The sequence below is a fragment of the Tenrec ecaudatus genome, chromosome 12 (genome assembly GCF_050624435.1).
Source record: "Tenrec ecaudatus isolate mTenEca1 chromosome 12, mTenEca1.hap1, whole genome shotgun sequence".
In the NCBI taxonomy this organism is placed as follows: Eukaryota; Metazoa; Chordata; class Mammalia; order Afrosoricida; family Tenrecidae; genus Tenrec; species Tenrec ecaudatus.
In genome coordinates, this window is record NC_134541.1 from 110,190,992 (window position 1) to 110,215,341 (window position 24,350).

General features: G+C 54.5%; 1 protein-coding gene across 1 annotated transcript in view; it reads right to left on the reverse strand.

Moving 5' to 3' along the window:
* PDPK1 (3-phosphoinositide dependent protein kinase 1) overlaps positions 1-18,564 on the reverse strand; it is a 40,049-nt gene extending 21,485 nt beyond the window's left edge. Inside the window, exon 1 of the mRNA XM_075564418.1 lies at positions 18,434-18,564. Coding sequence (XP_075420533.1) covers positions 18,434-18,457 — 24 coding nt within the window. The 5' untranslated portion in view covers positions 18,458-18,564. The remainder of the gene's footprint in view (positions 1-18,433) is intronic.
* Positions 18,565-24,350: the final 5,786 nt, after the last annotated feature.

Below are 24,350 nucleotides of genomic sequence, written 5' to 3' on the forward strand. Positions count from 1 at the left end.
CTAAGAACACCCTGCTTCTGGTGGACTCCTAAAGGGGAGGGAATCCACTCACCCTGTGGCTACTGCAGTTACCCAAGACCGAGCTGGGGGGTGGGGGCGGCTGCCAGGGCATATGGGGAGGGCAGGAAGAGCAGTCAGAGTGGGCTGTGCACTGGCTGGGGGCAGGGTGGGCATGGCACCCAGCCCACGTGCTCATTAGAGCTTCCATGAACCCACGGCGGAAAATGCCTCCTCCTCCCCCAGCAGGCACACCAACCCACAGGCACCCAGGGCAGAAGGGACCCCCTTCACCCAGCAGGCACACGCACCTACAACAGGACAGGCCCCCTTGCCCAATACTCATCATGCCCACTATCAGAAAGAAAAACCAGTCATTCTAAAATCAACCTCCTACCAGCCAGGTGTGGGAGGAAGCCTGGGATTCTGAAGCAGCAACCACAGGCGATATCTCTCACACAACCTTTCCTTGTCACACGAGTCCATCACAGATGGTGCCACGTGTGCACACGCCCATGCACACATGTCTTACATCACTATTGCCCAAAGTGGGCACTGGAACGCTCCAGAGCACAGCCCTGCACGTTCTCCTGGACAGGCTGTGTATGAATGGTGGTCCCTTCTTCTCTGAAAAAGGGTGACACGTTTGGGATCCTATTCCTCACAGGAGCTGACGGTTCTCTAGACACCCCTTCAAACTGCTCCAGGCACCACAGAATCACAAACCAAGCCTGTGGGGCAGACTTGCCCAGCACACCCCCTCAGGTGAAATTGACAGCAAGTGGAATGTGGTGGGCATCAGGCCAGCGTGCAGAGTGGTGGCATCACAGATCATGCAGTGGCAGTTCCAAGGAAGAGTCTCCTCTCCCCACCCAGGCCCTCAGTGCCCTGGTGGTCTTGTGCTGGACAGGCCTTGTGGGTGAATCCACACATAGGCTGGACAAGACTCCGCTGTGTGCTGAGGGGTGCCAACAGAATGCTAATGAGCCTGAGCACCTCCTCGTGAGAGCAAAGGTTCAGGTCCTACCTTCTTGACCTCAGGTCTGGACAGAGGGGTTGTATATGCAAGCAGGTCCCTGGTGCAGCCCACCCATGGAAGGTGCCAGGAACCAGGGAGGAGAGCTCCTGAAGAACCCTGAGAACCCAGTGGGGCCCACGGCTCCAGTCCTTCCCCTAGGCCCTGAGTGCCACCAGGACTGCAGCCTCAAATGTGTGGGGCACACGGGGCAACCCACTGCCTGGGGTAAGAACAAGGGGGTTTGCCCACAAGTGGCTTTTCTTCCTCTTCCTCAGGACCCTGCAAGTCCTGGCTTGGCCACAATCCCCGCTACCACCTAGGCGCAGAGCCCTCTGAGCCCAAAGCAGGTGTAAAGCAGTTGTCCATCCCCCACCTCCACCCCACCACACACCCCTAACACAGCACTGCTCCGTCTGGACGTAGGTCTGAGAGGAGCCAGAGAGACATCCGTCGCCCCCCATGAGAAGGCACTCCCTCCAGCCAGAGACCAAGCAGCCACCAGGTCCTTAGCATCTGGGGAACCGAGAACAGGGCCCAGACCCACCTTCCCTTCCCTGAAGCCTGTGGCCACTGCAGCGTACGGAGTGCAGTGAGCGCCCCAAGGCTGGGTTTCTGGTCGGTCCCTCTCATGAGGCTGTTGTGGGGACTGACAAACATGCAGAAGTTACGGGGAGCTGCAAAGCTGCTACTACTACACGCATCTAGCAGCTTCTACTACACGCATCTAGCAGCTTCCCCGGTCAACACATGTGCCGGCCCTGTCGTCCACCCATGTGTGCACAGGCGAGAGGTCCCCGTGGCTCTCAGGGTGGGACGGTCCTTGATTTCTGGCACAGAACTGACTTCCAAATCCCCTTTGCTTCCAGCCTGTGTGGAAGAGGTGCTTTCTGCAGACACCATGGAGCAGAGCAATTCCTGGAAAGGGACCTACTGCCCCAAGAAAAAAGAACCAGAAGCACAATGGCCGCTGGACCCAGGTCCCTGCACTGAGACCCTCTGAGAGCCTGGGGACGCCTGGTGCCGAGACCTCCGGAGATGCTCAGAGAAGACAAGGAGCCTGCTCCTGGACTGTGTGTGAGCCCAGACAGCACACTCCTACTCCTGAAGGAGACGCCACAAATGAGATTTGTATCTCTTTCCATGCCAGCCAGGTTTCCATGCACAATCGGTGACAGAGGCAGCATTCTCTACGCCACCGTCCAGAGGTCACCACCTCTCTCTTCCCCTCCCACCTGGCCCGATCCCCCCTGACCACTGTTGGTCCCTAGGCATCTGCACACCTGAGAGGGCCCACATCCATGAGAGCAAAGCACAGCTGCCTTACCACCTGATCACTCATCAGCAGACATCTGACGGTACCCCTGTGTCCTAGGGACAACTGGTCTTTAGGACTGAGGACCAGCCACATTTCGCTGGCCCCTACCATGCTGGACACTTGGGTGGCTACCACCTTCTGGCTGCTGGGATGAGTGTATCCTGGGCATAGAAGAAGCTGTACAATGCTGCCACCAGCAATGGACAAGGACTCCACTTCCACACAGCTTTAGCAACACTGTCATGGTCTTATTCCTCCCGAGAGCCTTCCTGGTACAAGTGGGGTGGCCCCTCTCCGGGCTCTGGTCTATGTTTCTGAGGCCACCGGCTGTGCGCACTCGAGTCTGTGTGGCTATTCCGCTGGGAGGTGCAGCAGGACTCCCTGGGTCTGCAGCGCTAGCTGCGATGGCCCCATCCTCTTGACGCAGGAACTCTGGAGGGAAAGCCACTTTGAGAGCTGGTTACATTTTTATGGACATCAAACGCCCATCAAAGCTCAGCTGAGCTCCTTACAACAGCCCAGAATCCAATATTGACATTGCTGAAGGGAAGGGACAGAGTACAGATGCAAATGAACTGGGGCCAACGGAAAACAAGCAGCCACAGAGGCCGCCTTCAGAATCGGATCCCACAAACCAGCCCCGCCTCCTCCAGTGACCGCAGCTTCCTCCTCACTTCCCCTCGGAAGCCGGTGCTACAAGAGCACACAGCAGGTTCCAGAAGCTCACCTCCAGCAGGAGACACCCTCACTCCTGGGGTCCAAGGTCATGGCCTGTGTCTGCAGGAGGGTACCCCCACTTTCCACCTCTCACCCCATTCTGTCGCTTCATGTCAGCATGCTTCTCCGAGATGTTTCAGAGGGCCTCTGTTGGATGGCCCTGCCCCTCAGTGTTCAAAGTGCTCTGGAAACCCATGGCTCACACGACTTGACGGTGAAGTGGGTTCCACCCCCTGCCCATTCCCCTCACCCTGCAATTGCTGCCTCCTGCCCACCTTTAGACTAAGTGTCAAGTGCAAGCTCAGTCAAGATCTGCATGAGGCAAAGATGCCCAAGGGGGAAGCTGGACTGTTTTAGAGCCAGGTGGGCACATCACAGCCACCTTGGTAACACCTGCCTTACTCAGGAGAACCCAGTTCCCTACCAATACAAGAAAGAATCTACCCAAACGGGCTTTTGCCAGCAACGGCTGCCCAGAGGTGTCTGCCTGCTGCCCACTGGCTGACTAGGCATAAGTCACCTAAACCCTCTTCCAGGCAGGGACAGGTCCAGTCAGTGTGACACAACACAGAACACACACACACAGCCAAGATCCTGAGGGAGTCCCAGACAAAGCCCACCCTTCCCAAAGGCTGTGTGCTGGCTGGTGAGTGCCATCCTTTTGGGCACAGGCTGCTGGAGGAGCCTGTGAACCCGGGGTAACAGGAAGAGCCAAAGTGACAGAGAGGGCCTGGCTGACCAATCAGAGCAGAGAAAGTCTCAGTGCATAACCAAATCCTAGCTGGCCCTGGGCACCAACTCAGCTCCCCTGGAGTGACGCCACCCCCCCCCCACTCACAAAGGCCCCACACGGCGAGGGCCAGCACACATCTACCCCCAACAGCCTCAGCTCACACCCACCTGCCCCACCTCACACAGGAGCAGCAGGTCACCCTGACTCCAGTGTGGGCTGGGCCCAGCACTTGACAGCATAGCAGTGCCCAGCTTCCCATGCCACAGTGTGTCTGCTGGCGGTGTGCCACAGGTCCGGGCGCGTTCAATGCAGAGCCCTCATCCATCCCGACTGCCCCCGCCCACACCATCTAGGCAGAGCAAAGCACAGGGCAGGCTGCCAGCCTGCTGAGTCAACATCGTAGTCAGTGTCATGACCAGGGTTTCCAATGACCTTTCCTAACTGTCCTGGTCACCCCAGAGCTACCCTGGGCACTGACCTGCTTCCCAAAGGTCACAGTGGATGCAGTGTGGCAGCCAACTTCCGCTGCCTCCCAGCAGCTTGGCTCTGCACACATGGGGTGTTCCTGCAACGAGGGACAGAGCCACAGAGCCAAAGAGGATGTCTATAGTGGCCATAGCTGAGTGAACTGACTAGTGCTTGCCCACAATTTGCCCACGGCCAGTGCTGAGCTCTGAGCAGAACCGCCACTGTGCCCTTGGCCACGCCCTCCCGCCCTGGCAAATCCCCTACTAGGCACTCGGCCAAGACAATGAAACTGCAGATCAGAAAAACACCCATTAAGAAATGACTTGGCAACACTCAGCCCACGTGTCCACCGACAGCAACAGGAAGACGGCCAGTACGGATGCTCGCCTGGCACAAAGGAGGACCGGAGGCAGTCTGCCTGCAGTGACCAGGAGGGGCCAACACTGAGGACATCTAATGAGTAAGTGACAACTGTTTCTCCTTCCCTGAAGCCCTGTAATTCCCTATGGTCCTTCACATTCCTTAAAGGCTCCCGGTGAGTCCCCTGAGAACTGAGGTGCACCTGACAATGAGCCAAGGCATTGTCCATTGCCTTATATACACGTGAAAGCCTGGACCCTGCGAAGGAAGCCAAAGGAAGGAGGGGTACATCTGAATGGTGACGTTGGTGAAGAAGATTACAAGTCCCACGGAGCGCCAGAAAAACAAACAAACCTGTCTTAGAAGAAGAACCACCAGAGTGCTCCTTAGAGGCGAGGGTATGAGACTTCATCTCAGGTACTTGGGCACGTTCTCAGGGGAAAGGCCCCTCCTGCCTGGTAAAAGAGGAAGGCCCTCAGACAAGATGGACTGGCACAGTGGCTGCACCGATGGGCTCAGACGGAACGGCAGTTGAGGATGGTGCGGGACTGGGCGGTGCTTCCTTCGCTGTACTGAATGTACCCTGACAATAACATGACTACTTAAAGATGGCGCCTCTGTGCACCCTTCCTGCTCCCTGAGCCCATGACTGCTGAATGCGAGCTACCCAAGACAAGGAGAGACCCACTGGGTGCCTGGGTCAGGCTTCAGGAGAGGTCACCCACCCAGAACCACTGAGACCTCATGGACACTGGTGACAGGCACCCGTGAACACCATCTGTCCACAAGTTCAGCACCCAAGTGAGAGAGCAGCCGGTAAGCTTCCCCCACCAGGGGCCCGGAGGGAGCCTGTTCTTTCTGCTTTCCATCACCCTGGGGCTAAGTCTGAAACACAGCAACCTCTCAAGGGTAATTACCCCCACATCTCTGTGAGGGGGGCACCTCACAGCCGGCCTGGCACACACTGAGAACTCTGTGGCATCTAAGGTGGGAGGAGCACACACACGGCACCTGCCTTCTGTGTGGCTGAAATCACTTCTCTACCAGGTTTCAAGTTGCTGAGGACAGGAAGAAGGCAGGACTCTGGCCCTGGCGCTATCATCACACTCTGACACACCCACTCTCTCCCAGAATGGCCTGCATCCTGTTGCTCACTGCCATCCAGCTAAGATCTAGGAACCCCTATCGGCCTAGTGGGAGCCCCACTCCTTACAGGGCACCTGGGACCTCTAGACTGGAAGGTCAAGGCCAGCCCAGACCAAAGGGTCTCCTCTAGGGCCATGCACCTCTCACCCTCACCCCCACCCACCACTACATCATCTTCCTTCCAGTCATGTCTGTGTGCTTGGAACCCTCAGAACCTCACCTACCCTTCCCCCAGACAGGCCAACCCTAGCTGTCTCTCCCTCATTTCCCCATCGGGCGGCCTGCCCCCACGGGTTCTGCCCCTCAGGTTTCTGACATTGGGGAAGAGGCAACGGGACCTCAGCCCTGGTTTGCTTCCTCACAGAAACAAGTGACCACAGTGCCTCTCTGAGGACAGCTATACCGGTGTCTGGCACCTAGCAAAGTTGGACTGTCTTCAGCATCTGGTGGGTCCCCACCCACCTGAAAACCACCTGGCAGCTGCCCTCTCCCAGTACTCCCTGACCCAAGGCTGTTTACTGAGACCCTGTCTGCCCCAATAGCCACCTCCAGGTCACCCATCCTGACTGACACCAAGACTGCAGTACCAGACAGGGTCCCTCAGAGTCAGAACCAACTCCCCAGCACCTGACAACAGCAGCAGACACACAAGAGAAACCCAAAGCATCAACTAAGAGCCCCCATAACAACAACAAGCACAAACAACATCGGGTATCCAACAATGGGGATCTAGTAACCACCACACACAACCAACAAGAGCAGAGCCAGCCTCACAGGGCAGCAGCCTACAGTTGTTGCAGGAAGGAAGGGGAGAAGAAGCAAGGCACCCCAACACCCTGTGTCACTGCATCCAGAGACCCAGCAGCCCTCTTAAGAGGGCAGGTTCCACAATGTCAAAGGCAGCAAGGCTGCCCGCCATCTGCATAGCCCTTTCCTGTTTCCCTCGTACCCAGCCCCTCCAAACCCCTACCCATCCTAAGATGACGTGCAGGCTGCTGCGGTGGAGAGGAACGGCAGTGCCCATCTTCAGCCTGGCCAGGCTCCTCAGTGACTTGGCCCAGAAAGGGCCTCTCGGCCTGAAGAGCACACAGGCAGACCCTGAACCTGAGCCAAGGCCAACCCAAAGCCACCACCGAGCAGGAGCTGCATTCCCTGCCACCTCATCCCCAAGCTCCCAAGGACAGCAGAGTCAGGGAGGAAGGACCCCGAAAGGCAGCAGGACAGGAAGGTCATCTGTAGGTCAGTAAGTGTAACCAGTGTGAGTCAGGGGTCTGCAGGTCCTGGCAGGGTGATCACACACCCACACTATCACCCAGAGTCTACAGCACGCACACAGCAAGTATGAGAGAGCAGAGTGGGGCCCTGGGGATGGTGGTAAGTCACTAAGGCCTGGCTGGGGGGGTGTGAAGTACCCGAGAGGACACGCTAGGACACCAAGGTGTTTTGAGTCACCTCACCTGCAGGCGAAAGCTGGACCCTGACGAGCAAAAGCTGCAAGAACAGATGCCTTTGAATGATTGAGCTAGTGAAATGTCCTATGGGCCACGGAGCTATCTTGGAAGGACAGCCAGAATGCTGCTTAGAGGAGAGAAAGGCGAGCCTTTGTCTCCCGTGCTGCAGACAACGGTGCAGTGGTGGCTACAGGGGCTCAACGGGCAGCACGGACCCAGTACCTAACAATTACAAGGACACCTCCGTGGGGAGTATCGCCAAGCCCATTCCTGCAGTGCCAGCGTGTGTCCAGTGTGTGTCCAGAGCAGGAGGTCAAGAGCCGAGGAGGAGCTGAGGAGTGGGAACAGCAAGGGCGGTAAAGCCAGGGAACAGAAGGCAGCAAAACTTTGCAGCGCCGACCCGGCGCTAAGCTGCGTGGCAGCCTAGTGTCCTGAGACGCTCTGTCAGGGGAGGCTGGCCAAGGAGACAGCAGATGCTCTGACCTTTCTTGGCACCTTTCTGCATCTTTAAAATCATTCCAAAAGCAGGACTGTTTTCAAAAGTGTTTGTCTGGGGGCTATAACCTAGCCCATTGTGTTTACACTGGAGCAGCCCCTTAAGGACTCTGGAGGACAGAGTCACTGCCCCTCAGAAGGGTTGGTGGGCTCGAACCATCAACTCAAATTAGCAGCCAAGGGCTTCAACCACTGCACCACCTGAAAACTCCCTGTGTCCCTAAGAACTGGACGCTGAGTCAGGGCACAAGCATTTGACCCGAACCCTGTGGAGCTGCCCAACACTTGAAGTTCCAGAGGCGTTCCTCAGGAGCAAGCACTGGCCCAATCCAGCCCAGCCCTGCTTTGGCTCTCACACAGCCTCAGAGCCAAGGAGTGTGTCCGGCTCCACTCACCTGTACCCGGCCGCAGCCCCCAAGTCAGCTCCTCCCCATGTTGGCCACCATCTCCCCTACCACCCTGTCCCAGCCCCAGGTATAGCTCAGTGGTAGACCCTCCCCTAGGGAAAGCACGGGGTCTCTTGTCCATCAGAAGGTTGGCAATGGGACCCATTCACAAACAGTCTATATTTAGAGGCACATTCTTAAAACTCCGTCTGATAAGCACCAGCTACTTCTACGTAACCCGCAAACAGATATTCTGATTTGTCATTTCAACCAACGGGAAGGAGCACACCCAGGGGAGAATAACTCCAAGTCACACGAAGCTGAGTGGAGCCAGCAGGAGAAAGGGCGTGCTGGTGTGGGCGCCCAAGGGCAGCAGGACAGCCCACCCTTCTGCCAGTCATGCACTCACGGGAGAGCCAGACCCAAACCCAAACTGCTGCCAGCCCTGCGTTCCTGCCCAAGACCACCACCCCAATGCGGGGCCGAGACTGTCACCCTCTGGGACAAAAAGCACCATGCCAAGGGGATTCACAACTGTCACTCGACAAGGGATTGCGTTACCTTTCAGAAATAAGCCCAGAGTTTGACCTACCATCCCACCTGGGCTCCTGGTGCCCAGACTCTGCCCTGGCAATCAGAGCTCCCCACATGGCCAGGTCACCTCCCCACTAAGCTACAGCCTCCTATCACTGCCTGCTGCTCCTGGGACCCCGGCCACACCAACATGCCAGGAGGGTCAGCAAGAACAGGGGAAGAGGTACCTACCACCTGGCCCCACACCTGTGAACCCAGCTCTCTTGTGGGCTCAGGGTGAGCCCCTTCCCAGAAGAAGCCTGCCCTCTACCTCAGCTTCAGGGCTTGGGATCAGCATCCACTGAGGCCAGAGACAACAGGTGTCCCCAACAGGCTGACAAGAGGGTGAGGAGTGACCTCCCGTCTGGTCCTCCTCTCCACAACCACATCCGTCTAATCACCAGCAACAGTAGCAAAAACCACAGTCAGTCCCAACAGAGGGCCAGCTTGCACAACGGCTGGCCACTTCTCAAAACGTCCAAGGTCACGGGAACACAGCAGGTTAAAGAAGCTGTCCTGGCTGTGCAGGCTCACAGGGGCTGCCTCAGATGGACCGCATTAGGCGAGGGCTAAGCCGGCCTGAATGAAGTGACACACATTGCACCCAAGTCCCACACTAAGGACATGTATTAGTCCCCCAAAATGCCACGTGGGGAACACACATCCCTTATTACATTTCCAATCCCAACTCTCAGCAACACGCCAGACCACGCCAATCGGCTCCAGGGCTTTACAGAAGCTAGCTGGAGCTCCCACCTCTCTCCCTCGGAACGGCAGGTAGTCAAGGCACAAAGTTCAAACCGTGGTGCTACCGGACCGGCTCCTCACCAACTTTCTCAGCCTATCTGTACATCTAAAATGGGTCAGTTTTTTAAAAACCAGGAGAGAAAGTACAAGTCACCCCTCACTGTGTCGGCTGTGTTCACAACCACTGGGGAGACAAAGCTGCACTGGCCAGCAAGCCCAGCCTGTCACCAGATAGCAGCCTAGACTATGTGAGGGTGGCCATGTCCCCAAGGCTGACCTGCATGGGGCCAGACGCATGGAGACCCAGGAGTCGCATGGGGTAGGCTGCAGAAGGATGGCTGCAGAAGGGATCAGGCAGGTGGGGCTGTGTCTGAGTGCACCTAGGAGGGAGCACTAACTAGGGTCTGGGCACACCCCGACATGATCAACAGGAGGCATCGCAGGCAGCACCCATGGGGCTGGGCGGTCACCACACTGCTTCAGTTCTGAGATGTCTCAAAACCAGGGGAGGTGAGAAGACACTTGGAGGCAAGTACGTGGCCCCTGTGGGTGATCCATACATGTGAACACTGCGGGATGTTGCTTCATGGACGATCCGCTTGTGTATGCTGTGTGGTGATCCACACGTGTGAGTACTTGCAGGACGTGGGCTGTGGGTGTTCCGGGCATGTGAATGCTTGGGGGACGTGGCCTGCCCTCGGTTCTTCTTTGTGCTGAATAATGACAACACGTGCGGCCCCTGCCCGAGACAGCAGCCCTGCGGTGCCAGGGAAGCTGCAGGAGCTCACAGGGGGTCTGTTAGCCAACTGACTGACTAAAAGTTGAAGGGGAAAGCCTGGGGCTCTGGGTAGCTCCAGGAGGACAAGGACCCCCACAGCCACTTGTCCAGATCCGCTCTGCCCACTGTTGACTGAAGAGGCTCGCCTGGCTGAGAGACAAGTGCAGACGCTGTGCGTTCCTCCCAGCCAGGAGCTTACCAGCAGGGCTAGGCAGATGTCCTTCCAGTCTCTCTTCTGAGCTGTACGAAAGTGAGCCTGGGCAACAGAACAGCCCTCTTAACTTACTGTTTCTGAGGAAGACAAACAGGAATCCTCCCTCACCCGTTCCTGACTGAGGGGCTTCAGGACGGGCCAATTCCCCCTGCTGCACAGTGATGACACGTCTTTAGGTAAGCGCACCCTTTACCAACTCACGAGCTTCAGATCCTCAAAGTTGAATTTTTTATTCAAACTGTTTAACAATTTCTTTAACACACATTGCCACCCCCAAGAGAACGGTGTTGTCCATGCTCAGGGTGCCACTCCTGCACCGTCCACCAGCAGGTCTGTCAGATTTGGGGTGTCAGGTGCCATCAAGTTGATTCCGACTCCTATCAACCTCATGTGCAATCGAAGGAAACACTGCCTGGTCCTATGCCAACCTCCCTCGTGGAGGGGCTTCCTGCTACTTTCCTGCCCTTTTCCTGCCAGGCTACCTGTGAACTGCCAAGTACGTCTAACTGTTTTAGGGGCTCTTCGCTGAGACACACTCTGAAATGAGGAAAACAGCGCCTCCCTCGGCAGCTTTACTCCCCTGGAAGCTGAGGCACTGCTGGCAGGCGGGAAGCTTCTTCCTGATTTGGAATGCTTGTGTCAGGCCCTCCATAGGCACTAACAAATGTTAGGTGAGCTCGGACCCAAACCTGGGGCGGTGAAGAACAGAACACTCTGCCTCTAATGGGGAGTCCACTGCGGCAGGGGAAAGAAGCCATCAGAAGAGTAGCTGATACATGAAATAACAATATATAATTAATTGATCAAGGATCATGAAAGTGGAAGGGTAAGGGAGGAGGGGAAAAGAGAAGCAGATACCACAAGGGCTCAAGTAAAAAGAAAATGTTTTGGGACTGTTGATGGAAACATATACTTACTAAAATTGAATGATGGATTGTCATAAAATTTACAAGAAACCCCCCCCAGAAAAATGATTAATAAAAAGTCATAATAAAAAGAGTAGCTGGCAGCCCTGTGATCCTGGAAACACGTGGGACGGGCAGACTAGACAGACTAGAGAGGCCCTCACCACCAGAAAACAAGGCCAGCACATCAGGGAAAGCCGCTTGCAGCTCTCTGGATCTGGCCCTGCACTGGAAGGAGGAACGCAGGGCTGAGAGGTAGGGGGCATGGACACACATTTTCTGTCGCTGAGCAGCAGATCCTGGAGTAAAAGAGCGCCAGACAAGAAAACGCACCCGCAGCCCTCTCCAAGCAGACTTCAGGTCCACACATACTTCCCAGCAGGGGAATGTGGGTTCCCTGTGTGCAGGATGGAGGACGGCCCGGGCACCCAACTCTGTGCCCAGGTGCACACCCAGGCAACCAGAAATGCCCAGGCAGGAGCCTGGGCTGGGTCAGTCCACCCTCCACCATGCTCAGGCCAGCCTCAGAAGCTGAGGGTTCATTGAGCGCATGTGCTGCAACAGAAGGGGATGCCAACACTCACCTGTGAAGTGGGTAACAACACAGGTAGGCAACAGTGAGGTGGTGACAAGAAGAACCAAAGCGGGACCTGAAGGCACCACGTGAAAATGTGATGCTGCTCCTGCCCCTCCCCCGAAAAGAATTTGTTCCAAAGGACGACATTGACTCTGCAGCTCCGGGAGATGAACATATCTGATCAGAGCACACGGGAGAATATGAAGGGGCAGGAGGAGAGAGTGGAGCACAGCCTGGCCCAACAGGCCGTGATGATGATGTTCCTGAGTAGAGCAGCCAGTCCACAGAGAGAACAACATGGCTGGCCCCACTATGAGACATGATGCCCCTCAGTGACTAAGGGCGATACAGGGGACAGCACCGGAGACACAGTGTGGGAATTGCACCTGACCTGATCCCACCACACCGAGGCAAATCACTGGGGGAGTGCAGCGGAACAGCAAGGGAATGGAGTGGCAAGGTCCCCAGGGAATGCTGAAAGTGGACTTTGGGGCCAGGGCGTGGTGCCCCAACAGACTGGACTGGAAAACGCTCCTAAGGGCCAGCAAACGATCCTTGAACTAACTACAAGCTTTTCTCTTGTGAACTGTTTTGTTCTGTTCTTTGTCAGTGGTTTGTTTTTGTTGTTTTGTTGTCTGGTTGTATACTGTTGCTTTGTTTTCCTCTGTCTAGTTTTCGTGCATGTTAGTGACTCCACAGGTCTGTCTGAATAGGACAGGCTGGATGAACTATCTGGAGGAAAAACAACGGGACCGATAGTTCTGGGGGGACTTGGGGTGGGGGGGTAGGGGAGGTAAGGAAGTGGTGTTAACAAACCCAGGGACAAGGGAAAAACATGGGACCCCAAATGGTAGAGAAGGGGGAGTGACAGGCCTGGTGGGAAATGATCAAGGGTAAGGTTGCTTAGAGAAGAGGTATACTCTAGCCCAGGTGGCGACGAAGCATGGTAGTAGGGCAGGAGGAAAGTCAAGGGAGATGGAGGAAAGAGCTAGGAGTCAAAGGGCATTCATGGAGGTCTAGACAAAGACATGTACATGCAAATATATATAGGAGGATGGGGAAATAGATCTTTGTGTCTATATTTATAGGTTAAGTATTAAGGTGGCGGAAGGACCTTGGGCCTCTACTCAAACACTCCCTCAATGCATGAATACCTTCTTTTATTAAATTGGAACTCTATGATGCTCACTCTCCCGACACAACAGCTGGAGCCAAAGTGGGTGAACAAGTAAATGTGGTGAAGAAAGCTGATGGTGTCCGGCTATCAAAAGAGATAGTGACTGGGGTCTTAAAGGCTTGAAGATAAACAAGCGGCCATCTAGCTCAGAAGCAACAAAGTCCACATGGAAGAACACACCAGCCTGTGTGATCGAGTGGTCCCAAAGGGATCAGTTACCAGGCATCAAAGAACAAAAAATCATATCATTGACTGCACACCTCCATGATAGGATCGCTGAAGACAAATGGGTGCATAAGCAAATGTGGTGAAGAAAGCTGATGGTGCCCGGCTATCAAAAGAGATAGTGTCTGGGGTCTTAAAGGCTTGAAGGTGAACAAGCGGCCATCTAGCTCAGAAGCAAATAAGCCCACATGGAAGAAGCACACCGGCCAGTGCGATCACGAGGTGCCCAAGGGACCAGGTATAAGGCATCATGCAAAAAAAAAAAAAAAAGATGTAAGTGTGTGTATGTATGTGTGTATATGTATATATGTATGTGTATATATGTATATATATATCATATTAAATGAAGGGGGAAGTGCAGAGTGGAGACCCAAGGCCCAAGTGTCGACCAATGGAGATCCCCTCATAGAGGGGTTTAGGAGAGGAGATGGGTTAATTAGGGTGTGAGGTAGTATCGATGAAGAACACAGCTTTCCCCCAGATCCTGGATGCTTCCTCCCCCCAACTACCATGATCCGAATTCTACCTTGCAGGGCTGGATAGGACAGAGGCTGTACACTGGTGCATATGAGGGTTGGAGGTACAGGGAATCCAGGGTGGATGATACCTTCAGGACCAAGGGTGTGAGGGACGATGCTGGGAGAGTGGAGGGTGAATGGGTTGGAAAGGGGGAACTGATTACAAGGATCCACATGTGACCTCTTCCCTGGGAGAGGGACAGCAGAGAAGGGGGGAAGGGAGAATCCGGATAGGGCAAGATATGACAAAATAACGATGTATAAATTACCAAGGGCATATGGGGGAGGGGGGAATAGGGAGGGAGGGGGGAAAAAAAGAGGACCTGATGCAAGGGGCTAAGTGGAGAGCAAATGCCTTGAGAATGATTGGGGCAGGGAATGTATGGATGTGCTTTATACAATTGATGTATGTATATGTATGGATGGTGGTAAGAGTTGTATGAGTTCCTAATAAAATGTAAAAAAAGAAAAGGGAAAAAATGATTAGGGCAAGGACTGTGCGGATGTGCTTTACACAATTGATGTACGTATATGTATGAACTGTGAAAAGAATTGTATGAGCCCCAATAAATTGTTAAAATAAAAAAAAAAAAAAGAAAATGTGATGCTGCAAAAATGACCATCCAGGCTACCTGACGCACAACTGCCACGATCCCCCACCCACCCCACCCCCAGGTCTGTGGGCCCTCAGCCACGGGAGCCAGAAACAAGGTCCCAGGGCAGGGTGTCAGTTCAAGCCTCCGCTTGAGCAGATGGTGGAGAAAGAGCACAAATGCAGTCAGCAATGGGGCCAGGAGCCACAGAACCCAGGCAGACCACTCACCACTACCACGGGAGCAGACACCAGGGCTCACTCTTTCATGGCTCCTCTCAGGGATCCAAACAGCAGTTGGTCTACTGGACACTCGGCAAGCCCTTGCACATATGTTTCCCAGTAGTCAAGTGACTGGATTTATTTCTAAAATGTGAAGTAAGATGCTAGGGCCTGGCTTTCCACTGAACAAGGGGCTGGAGAGACAAAGGGCCACAGACACCATGCCTCCCAGGGGCTGCTCTTTGAACCTGCCCTCCAAACAAATGTGCTGTCACCTGTGACCACAGGCCTCTGCCCCATGCACCCACAGCCCGGGCAGCCTCCCCTGTTCTGACACCCTCCCAAACTGAGCCGCTCACAAGACCTACACACCTACTCCTGCATCACTGCCCAACAAGATTCCTCAGTGGGCATGCTCTCCCCCACCACTGTATCAGGCATTTACAGGGAAGGGGGAGGGATCTATTCAAAGGGGGTGACACCCAGGAGAACCAGCCCAAATCTGATCTAGCATAGCCTGTGGGCCAAGGGCAGCCCTGCCCAATCACCGCAGCCCAGGACCCTTCCTAGGAGCACCTGCAGTCCCAAGGGCTCTTCCTTCCCTGCTCTCGATTTCTCACCAAGCAGCAGAGCCCAAACAACTCTCATAGGGAAGGGGGGTAGCCTCACCCATCACCACCCCAGCCCTCCTGTCAGGAAGACCCAAGCCCACCTTCGGCTCTCGATGACTGCAGACAGACCAGCACAGTGATGGTCTGCCCAGAGAGAGAAGCACCCTCCTGCCTCCAACGCAAATCAGGACTTCCGCCGCCTACGGAGGCGCCAATGGAGACGCAGACTTGGAGACTTCCGCTGCGTGGGTGCTTAAAAGACCCCCGCTGTGGGCAACCTCCTGTGAGGGGCAGGCAAGGAGGCCTCTGATCTCTGAGAGGCAAGCACTTAACTTCAGTGTGCCTCAGTTTAAAAAGTACAGCCGGAAGGATGGCTAACCTGGGACACGTGAGCAGCCGGGAGCAGCCCCTGGAGAAGGACATCACGCTTGATAAAGTAGAGGGACAAGGAGACAGAGGAAGACCCTCAACGAGATGGAGTGACACAGACACTCCAACAACAAGCTCAGACACGACTGCAGCCTGGTGCTGGACTCAACATACAGACACGATGGAGTCAGGGCAAAGTCAACGGCACCTGACAACCTCAACAACTAACAGGAAGGGCACCCCCTTACGACACCGTGGGCCTAAAGAAGGGTCTGCTCCAACGGAAGTGCTCTTTGCGGTGCACGGGGAGCCCAGGGGTGACCTGAGCCCAAGCCCACTGCCTCGTCTGTCAACCCCCACCCTCACGGAGACAACATGGGTGTGCTCTCACATCCAGCACCTCCCTACCACCTTCAGATCCAGGTCCAATCCGGGCACGGAGCACATCAGTACCTGTCCCAGGCAGATCGGCCCCACTTACAAAGTCTTTGAGTTAGAACGAACCACAGTCATAATCTCTTTCTCTTTGGAGCACCCTGTCACTAGTCACTCACACATGTGATGTTCAAATACACCCGTACATTCATAGTGCTCATTACAGTCCCCAAAGATAAAGGAGGATCAGACTGATAAAGACACAAGTGTGCCTGGGAGGTGTGGGTGCAGCTCCAGACTGCTGCAAGGAAGCTAGAGGAGTGACACAGTGACTATCGAGATAAAATGTGCCAAGTGGAATTTGGGGACCCCCAAGGCGTGAAAAGTGCACTCCTACTGGGCAAAGTCCAGTCAGTGCACAACAGGGCTCCAGAATTTGAAATGCTCTATGAATGACCCAAACAGAACAGAGTCATATCAACAGGGGCCAAGAACAGAGACTTGTGCAAGGAAGGGCTGCCAGCTACCTTCAACGCCAGAGGCACTCGAACAGCCCGTTACAAGCTGGGGGCTCCCTGTGGGGTCCTCTCTGAGGTAGCACAGCTCACGAAGGCATGTGGGTAACACACAGTGTGCCTCAGTGGGTGCCTCAACCATGGAAGTCTATCCTTCAGTCTGTGTGTATCCCCGAGTTCAACAGCTCAGCTGCAGCGTGTGAAGAGAGCAGCAGGGGCAAGTGCAGGGCTGCCCTGGTCCAGAGGAACATGCCATGCCCTCTCCCTGCTCAGAGATGCTGGCCCAGCAGCTCATCACTGCGGGGAAGTTCCCCTCACAAACTCCCCGGACCACTCTCTGGCCCAGGGTTCGTCACACTGCCCCCAGCACCCCTGGGACAACCACCCAGGCTGCAAGAGTCAAGCACAGTGCCTTTCGTCACTTTTCGCAATTGAACACCCTTTAGATGTGCGACTCATTTCCCAACATCCAACCCAGCAGAGGGCAACCGTCTTAACCTGGAGCCACCGAGAGGTTCCGGGAGTGCTTACATCAGGGACAAGGGCACTGCTCTCGGGAGAGACCCTTCAAGCAGAATGCCCACAGCACTCACAACACAGCGCCCCATGACAGAGCACAATGGCTTCATGGGGTTCTCTAGGCTGAGGGAGCCGTGCTGTCCCAGAGGCTAATCACTCTCAGCTGCTAACTAAAAAGAATGTCGGTTGGAACTCATCAGCCCCTCCACTTGAGAAAAACGTGGCAGCTCACATCCACAAAGTTACAGTTCCACTCAGTCCTATCAGATCTCTATGAATTTGGTGGAGGGGGGTGTGTGGGCTTGTTTCTGGGCTCTCCACAAGAGCAGACTGCCAGGTCCTCCTCCCTTGGAACCCCTGCACCAGTTAGTTCTAAGAGCCCATCTTCGTTTTCTCAGCCAAGTACTTAAGCCACTGGGGTTCCTTCCATAAAGTCATACCCAGGAAGCCAGGGACCTAGTACACTGCTTTCATCTTCCTTCAACTGGAAGGAGCCCGAGTGGCTGTGGGTTGCCTGTCAGGCTGCTAACTACAAGGTCAGCAGTTCAAAACCACTAGCTGCTCCCTGGGGGAAAAACGAGGCTGTCTGCTCCCCTCAAGACTGACAGCCTGCAAAACACACAGGGCAGTTCTACCCTGTCCGACTGGATCTCGGAATGAGAATCATTCAATGTCAGCAAGTTTAAGCAGAGGCCTCCAACGGAAGGGATCTGTCATTTGAGTGTATTTTCCAAGCCCCCATTCGCAGTCCTCCACCCCTTTACAAACGCACCACACACGACTGGAGACACGTCAGGAAACAGCTTCACAAACACCGGTGGCGTTTTAACAGCCAGATGACGGCTCCCCACACCAACAAGTGCTGCGGCCCTCGCCCCGCCCCCCAAAAGGTAAAGTCACCCCTCCCACCTGTCAAGCTCACTTTCCCGGGGGTGACGCTTCCCACAACACGAGCACGTGCCTAACACGGAGCCGCAGGCGGCAAAGGGCCCAGCACCCTCGGGCAGGCCATCACTGCTCCGCCCCCGGCCTTGGGGAGCGGGGACCCAGGGGCCCACGCCAACCCCCGCCGCCAGGCAGGTGGCGCCGGGGGAGGGCCCCGCGGCTCCTCGGCGCGCCGCCTCGGAGGGCAGCCTCAGCCGCTCGGCTCCAGGCGGCGACGAGCCGAAAACAAACTTTGCGGCCACTTCCAGCCGCCGCGCCGGCTGACACCCGGCATCGGCCGCCTCCGCGCCCCCGCCCCCGCCCGCGCCCGCACCCCAACGGCCGCGGCCCGGGCTCCCTGCGCGCCGCGCGGCGCCCCCGGCTCGGCCCGGCCCGGCCCGGCCCGGCCAGCCTCGCAGCGCGGCCGCCCCACCTCGCCGGGCCCAGGCGGCCCCCGCGAGCGGACGACGAGAGACGCGCGCGCCCCGCCACCGCGGCGCACTCACGAGCTGGCTGGTGGTCCTGGCCATGGGCCCCGCGTCGGCGCGGGCGCCTCCCCCGCAGCGCTGCGCGGCCCGGCACCTCCTCAGCGTCCTCCTCCCCGCGGCGGAGCCCCAGCAATGGCCGCCCGCATCCTGCGCCCGCCGCCCCCGGCGCGCCCCGCCCCCGCGCGACGCCGGGGGCGGGACTTCCGGCGCGCCGCTGCGCGTGCCAATGGACGGCCGCCGCCGTCGCTCCGCCGCGTCCCCGCAGCCGCATTTCCGGGTTGGCGCCCGGCGGGCGGGAGCGGCCAGGACCCTGCCGGGCAGGGGGCGAAACCCGGGGCGCGCGAGCCAATCCCGGGGCCCGCGGGGCGGAGCGGGGCGAGAGGCCGGGCGAGCTGTCATCCCCGACGCGGACCGGGAAACTGAGGCACGCCCGAGGGAGCCGGAGCAGAAAGCCGCATCCTTCTCCCTCAGAGCTTGTGGCTTGTGGCTCCGAACCCCGACTTCGTAGCCCAGTACGCTACCAGAGTTCTTTTCGCGAGTTAGCCTGCACTTTGGTTTGGCTTTTAAAAGGTTTCTGGATGAGGCATTTATTCTTCTTGTTGTTGAGAATATGCACATCAACTAACTCACTGCCATCGAGTCAAAGGGGAACTGCCCTTGTGGGTTTCCGAAACTGCCAATCTTCACAGGAGTAGAAAGTCTCATTTTTTCGGCTTTCGGGCTGCTGGTGGTTTTGAACTGGAGACTTTGCAGTTAGCAGCCCAAGGCATAGCCCACTACTAGCTACCAGCGCTCCCTATACACAGCAAAATATACCAACTCAACCGTTTCTACGTGTTCTATTTACTCAGCCCTGCAGACCCTCCTTTTCCCGAGTCCTTTCTCCCCTGGTTACCTCATCTTTTCTCCAGTTGCTTGATCCCATGTAGATAGTTCTGAGGAGGCTAAGGCTCAGAGCAAACATGCTTGCTCCTTCAGCAAACCTATTGTTTTCTCTGAACAAGACTTCAGTGTAGGGATGTATGTCTAGATGTGCTTCCTGTTGTTGCCGAGAATGATGATATGGTTTTAGACAAAATGATGAAACTCCTGGTCACTACAAATTTGCATATTTTAAAAGGAAGCCGGAAGCCGGGATGGTGACATTCCTCTCATGCACTTTGGACATGTCCCTGGAGAAGACACCATGCTTGGTGAACTCCCAACAACAAACTCACTGCCATCCCACTCACAGGGAATCCTACAGGACAGTAAAACTGTCAACCTTTACAGGAGCAGGCAGCCTCGTCTTGCTCCAGAGGAGTGACGGGTGGGTTTGAACTGCTGACTTTGCGGTTAGTAGCCCAATGTGTAATCCACTACACCTCAGAGAGATAGAGCAGCACAGAGGCTACAATAGTGGGGTCAATCAGAGTAACGATAGTGATGATAGCACAGGGCCGGACAGTAGTTTGTTCTGTACGTAAGGACACTGTGAGCCAAAACTGACTTAATAACAGCCGCAAGTCTAAGGGATTAGCTCACTCACTCTAAACCAGCACCCCTAGTATGGCTGCCCCCGAGAGGGAAGTGAGGGTACAGTAGATGCAAGGTGACTTGCTCAAACCATGCATGATGCCACTGTTGGAATCCAGTCAGCCATGTGCCAAAGCCTATGCTCTTGCCACTAAGAGGCGACCCTACCAGCTTGCTTGTCTTGCCTTCAAGTCCCTTGGATATGTATAAGTCTTACAAAACAATCAGATGGATTAAAAAATACAAGTCAGCCAGTTTTAAAAGGAGCCAATGCGTCAGACTGCTAACCACAAGGTCAGCAGTTTGAAACCACCAGCCACTCTGCATGAGAAGAGACAATGCTTTCTGCTCCCATAAAGACTTGGTATGTTCATCTGGGTGGACTAGAAAAACAAATTCATAGATACTCATATGTATATCAGAAAGAGCTTTATATACAAGAGCAATTGAATATTGAGAAAACATCGCAACCCAGTCCAGATGTGCCTCCTCCAGCTCCGGGGTCTGGCCCAATCAGCGTGGCTCCCGGTGGTTTGTGAGCAGAAATGTGTTGCAGGGAGAGAGTGTATCTAGCCTCCAGTGAGCTATTTGTCTCCTTGGTGCCTTCATATGAGGTCATCAAGCTGTGACCTGATTGACAGGCTAGACTCCACCCCACCACAAGTTGACAGACGATTATGTAACTCCCACACTTGGAAACTCACCGGGACAGTTTTGCCCTGTGCCTTGCGGTCACAATGAATCAGAATTGACTCAGTGGCTGTGAGAAGAACTTTAAGACATTCTCCCAAAGAAGACATACAAATGACCAAAAGCCTTTGCAGAATATTCAATCTAATTAGCCATTAACACACACACACCCCAAGAAAGTAATCACCCTGCCATCAAATGGGTTCCCATTTGAGGCAGAGTAGAACTGCTCGCAGGGTTTCCCCAGGCTGTAACTGTCCACAGAAGCAGACGGCCACATCTTTCTCCTGTGGGACTTGTGGGTTTCAATCTCTTGTTCATCAGCCCTGGGCCATCAGGATCCTCTTCCTTCCAGACCCACAACATCAAGTCGATGCCAGCTCAGCTCACAGGGACCCTGTAGAACAGTGTGGTAAACCGAGAGGCTGGAGAATGAGATGCAGCTGAATCCTCCGTGCTCAGGATGACGGGTGGGGGAGGACCCTCATTATGAGATACAAGTAAGTCAATACACATGCTCATGGCTGAGCACAGCCCCTCCAATAGCCCCCCTAAAGGAACTATCATAAAGGAGCTACCATATAAGATGAATCACTGGTGCATCTGGCTAGTCCCTGTACCTGGAGGTTATCTATAGATAAGGGCAATCAGGCTCTATAGCCAACACACCATACATGTAGCAACCCCTGGGGAGGACTCCAGGTGTGTGTGGGGGTGGGGAGTTGAGATCAACTAGAACTAGGTCAAGATGATGACTTACCTCATCGTTGGTTTATGATGTTACCTGATTATGATATTACCCATTATAGCTATGTCATATGTTAGCTGTGTGGTGTGCATGCCTTCTGAAAGATCTTTAAGACCCATGATGTGTAGACCATCAGTTCTCAACCTGGGGGTCGCAACCCCTTTGGGGGTTGAATGACCCTTTCATAGGGGTCGCCCAATTCATCACAGTAGCAAAATGACAGTGATGAAGTAGCAACGAAAATAATGGTATGGTTGCGGGGGGGGGGGGGGGGGGTCACCACCACATGAGGAACTGTCTGAAAGCGTCGAGGCATGCGGAAGGTTGAGAACCACTGCTCTAGACCCACTGGAAAATACATTCACTCCCCCAGTCCTGACACCGTGCCCCGCTGTCTGTCTGTCTCTAATATTTTCCACAATCACAAAAGTCGCTCCTGAGGACAGGTTCAAGTGTTGGGGACCCCCTCACCCCAACAACGGAGTAGAGCTTGTTAGGCTTTCCAGGACTTTCCAGGGACAGACCGCCTCTCGTTCTCCCATGGTCATCAGTTTAAAAGGTAACGTGCCATCACTCCGTGTCCACTCAAGCGTCCTGTCATGCAGACAATGCCCACTCGTAGCAGCCCTGCAGGACAGAGTAGAACTGCTCCTGTGGGTGGGTTTCCAAGACTGTAACTTTTCACGGGAGTAGAAAGTCCGTCTTTTTCCCACGGAGTGGCTGGTGGTTTCAACTGCAGATCTTGCAGCTCCAAGGCCAGCGCATCACCACTCAGCCACCAGGATGATTTTTACAATAGTCATGCCCACTAGGATGACTATTGTAAAAATAAAAAGATTGAAAACAATGAACGTGAGAGAGAATGTAGATAAATGGGAACACGACAAAAAAATGCGCGGAACCGCCCAGTGGTCAGAGCGTCGGTGTTGGCAGGTGGTTGTCTAGATTCCAGCATCAATACCAGGTGGACTCCAAGTGGTGGGCACTTAAGTGGTGCAGTGCGGTAAGCTCCCCCAAAATGTTCAATAGAGAATTCACCTGGGGTGTAGCAGGTGATACTTGGCTGTACCCTCAAATACCTGAAAGCAGGGCTCCAGGGGAGATTTCTACCCTGTTGTTCATTGCAGAGTTATTCAAAATAGTTATATGGTAGAAACAACCCAGTGTCCATCAAAAGATGAATGGATAGATGGCAGATACTGTAACTGTCAACACACAATGGAATACTACTAGACTCTGTGGAAAAAAGGACCGTGCTATGACCTGAGTATGATCCATCTCACACACACGCATGCACTCGCACACACACATACAAGGGGGTACCAGCCCCACCAACAAAAGCAGAAAAAAGCTCTCTCTGATCACAGTGAATTTTTTCATAAAAGCAATTTCGCTCTCACCTCGTTTTTTTGTGATGGCCCATTTAAGAGAACAACATGTGGCTGTAAAATTTTGTTTCCTGCTCAGGAAAAATGCTGCAGAAACCGTTGTCATGTCCAACACGGCGTAAGGGCGGCACTATGGGGAAAACTCAAATGTACGCCTGGTTTTCTCATTTCAAAACAGGTGACATGTCAATTGGTGACAAACCTCATTCTGGACATCTGTGAACTTCCCAAATGGATGAAAATGTCATCTTGTAGTGCACTTGGCCTTCATTCCATCAGGTCAGATTGTTAATCAAGTTTTCTATTTTGAGGTTCTGAAGAGATTGCATAACCGTGTGTGACAAAAAAGGCCTGGTTCTTGACAGACGGAGGACTGACTCTGCCACCACGACAATGCATGCAGCCATCTCAATGTGCCAGTTAGGAGCAAAAGAAAACCAAGCCCTGCACGCCTATCTTGTCCCACGCACCTTACTCACCTGGCCTTGCTACCTGCGACTTCTTTTGTGCCCTGATGGCACCATGGGCTGTGTGGGGCCATTAACAAAAGGTTGATGTTTCAAACCCATCAGCTACTCTGAGGGAGGAAGATGAGGCGGTCAGATTCTATAAAGATTTACAACCTGGAACTTCTATGGGGCAGCCTACTCGGCCCTATTCAACAACCACAACCAAAGGAAAGGCAGTGTTATCAAGTCCACTGAAGGCTTCTAGTGGCATTGGGGACGACACATTGAGCAGCTAGCCACAGCGACGGCAGTTCTAACCCATCAGCTGCTCCGAGGGAGCAAGAGGAGGCTGCCAATTCCTGTAAAGATTTCATCTCGGAAACCCAAAGGGGCGGTTCTACTCCATCCTATGGAGTTCCCTCGAGTCAGAATTGACTTGATGGCAGTGGATTTTGGATCAAGTCGATTCTAACTATGGGATGTTGTTAGGTGCCGTCGAAATGCAGAGCTGCCCTGAGTACAACAGAATGAGACACTGCTCAGCTTGCACTGGCCTCAAGATCATTCGTGTGCTTGAGCTCATTGTTGCACCCACGGTGTCTATCCACCTCCGTAAGAGGTGGCCCTCTACTTCACCAAACATGCCCTTCTCCAGGACACGATAGCATGCCTAAAGAACATAAGATGGAGCTTACCCATCCTCGCCTCTAAGGAGCATCCTGGCTGTACTCTTTCCAAGACAGCCTTGCTTGTTCCTTACTTTCAATCTCCCAACTATAACAAGCCTATACAGGGGTTCTGAAACGGCATTATAGATGAGCGGGGACTGATATTGTTGGAGGAAAGTTACCTTTAAAAAACCACACGCTAGGATCTCCTCCTCCCCCAGGAGCCTAGTGGGTTAGACATCCAACAGCAGCAGTTTGCAGCCACCAGCTGCTCCCTGGGAGAAAGATGAGGCTTTCTGTTCCCATCGATATTTACAGTCTCAGGAACCCACAGGGGCAGTTCTACTATCTCCGATAGGATCACTCTGAGTCAGAACTGACTCAGTGGCCTTAAGTTTGAGTTGACTCCCTACCCCAGAAAACCACTCCACAAAAGGAGAGAGCAACCAAAGAGGCATGACTGAATGAGCCGTGAGC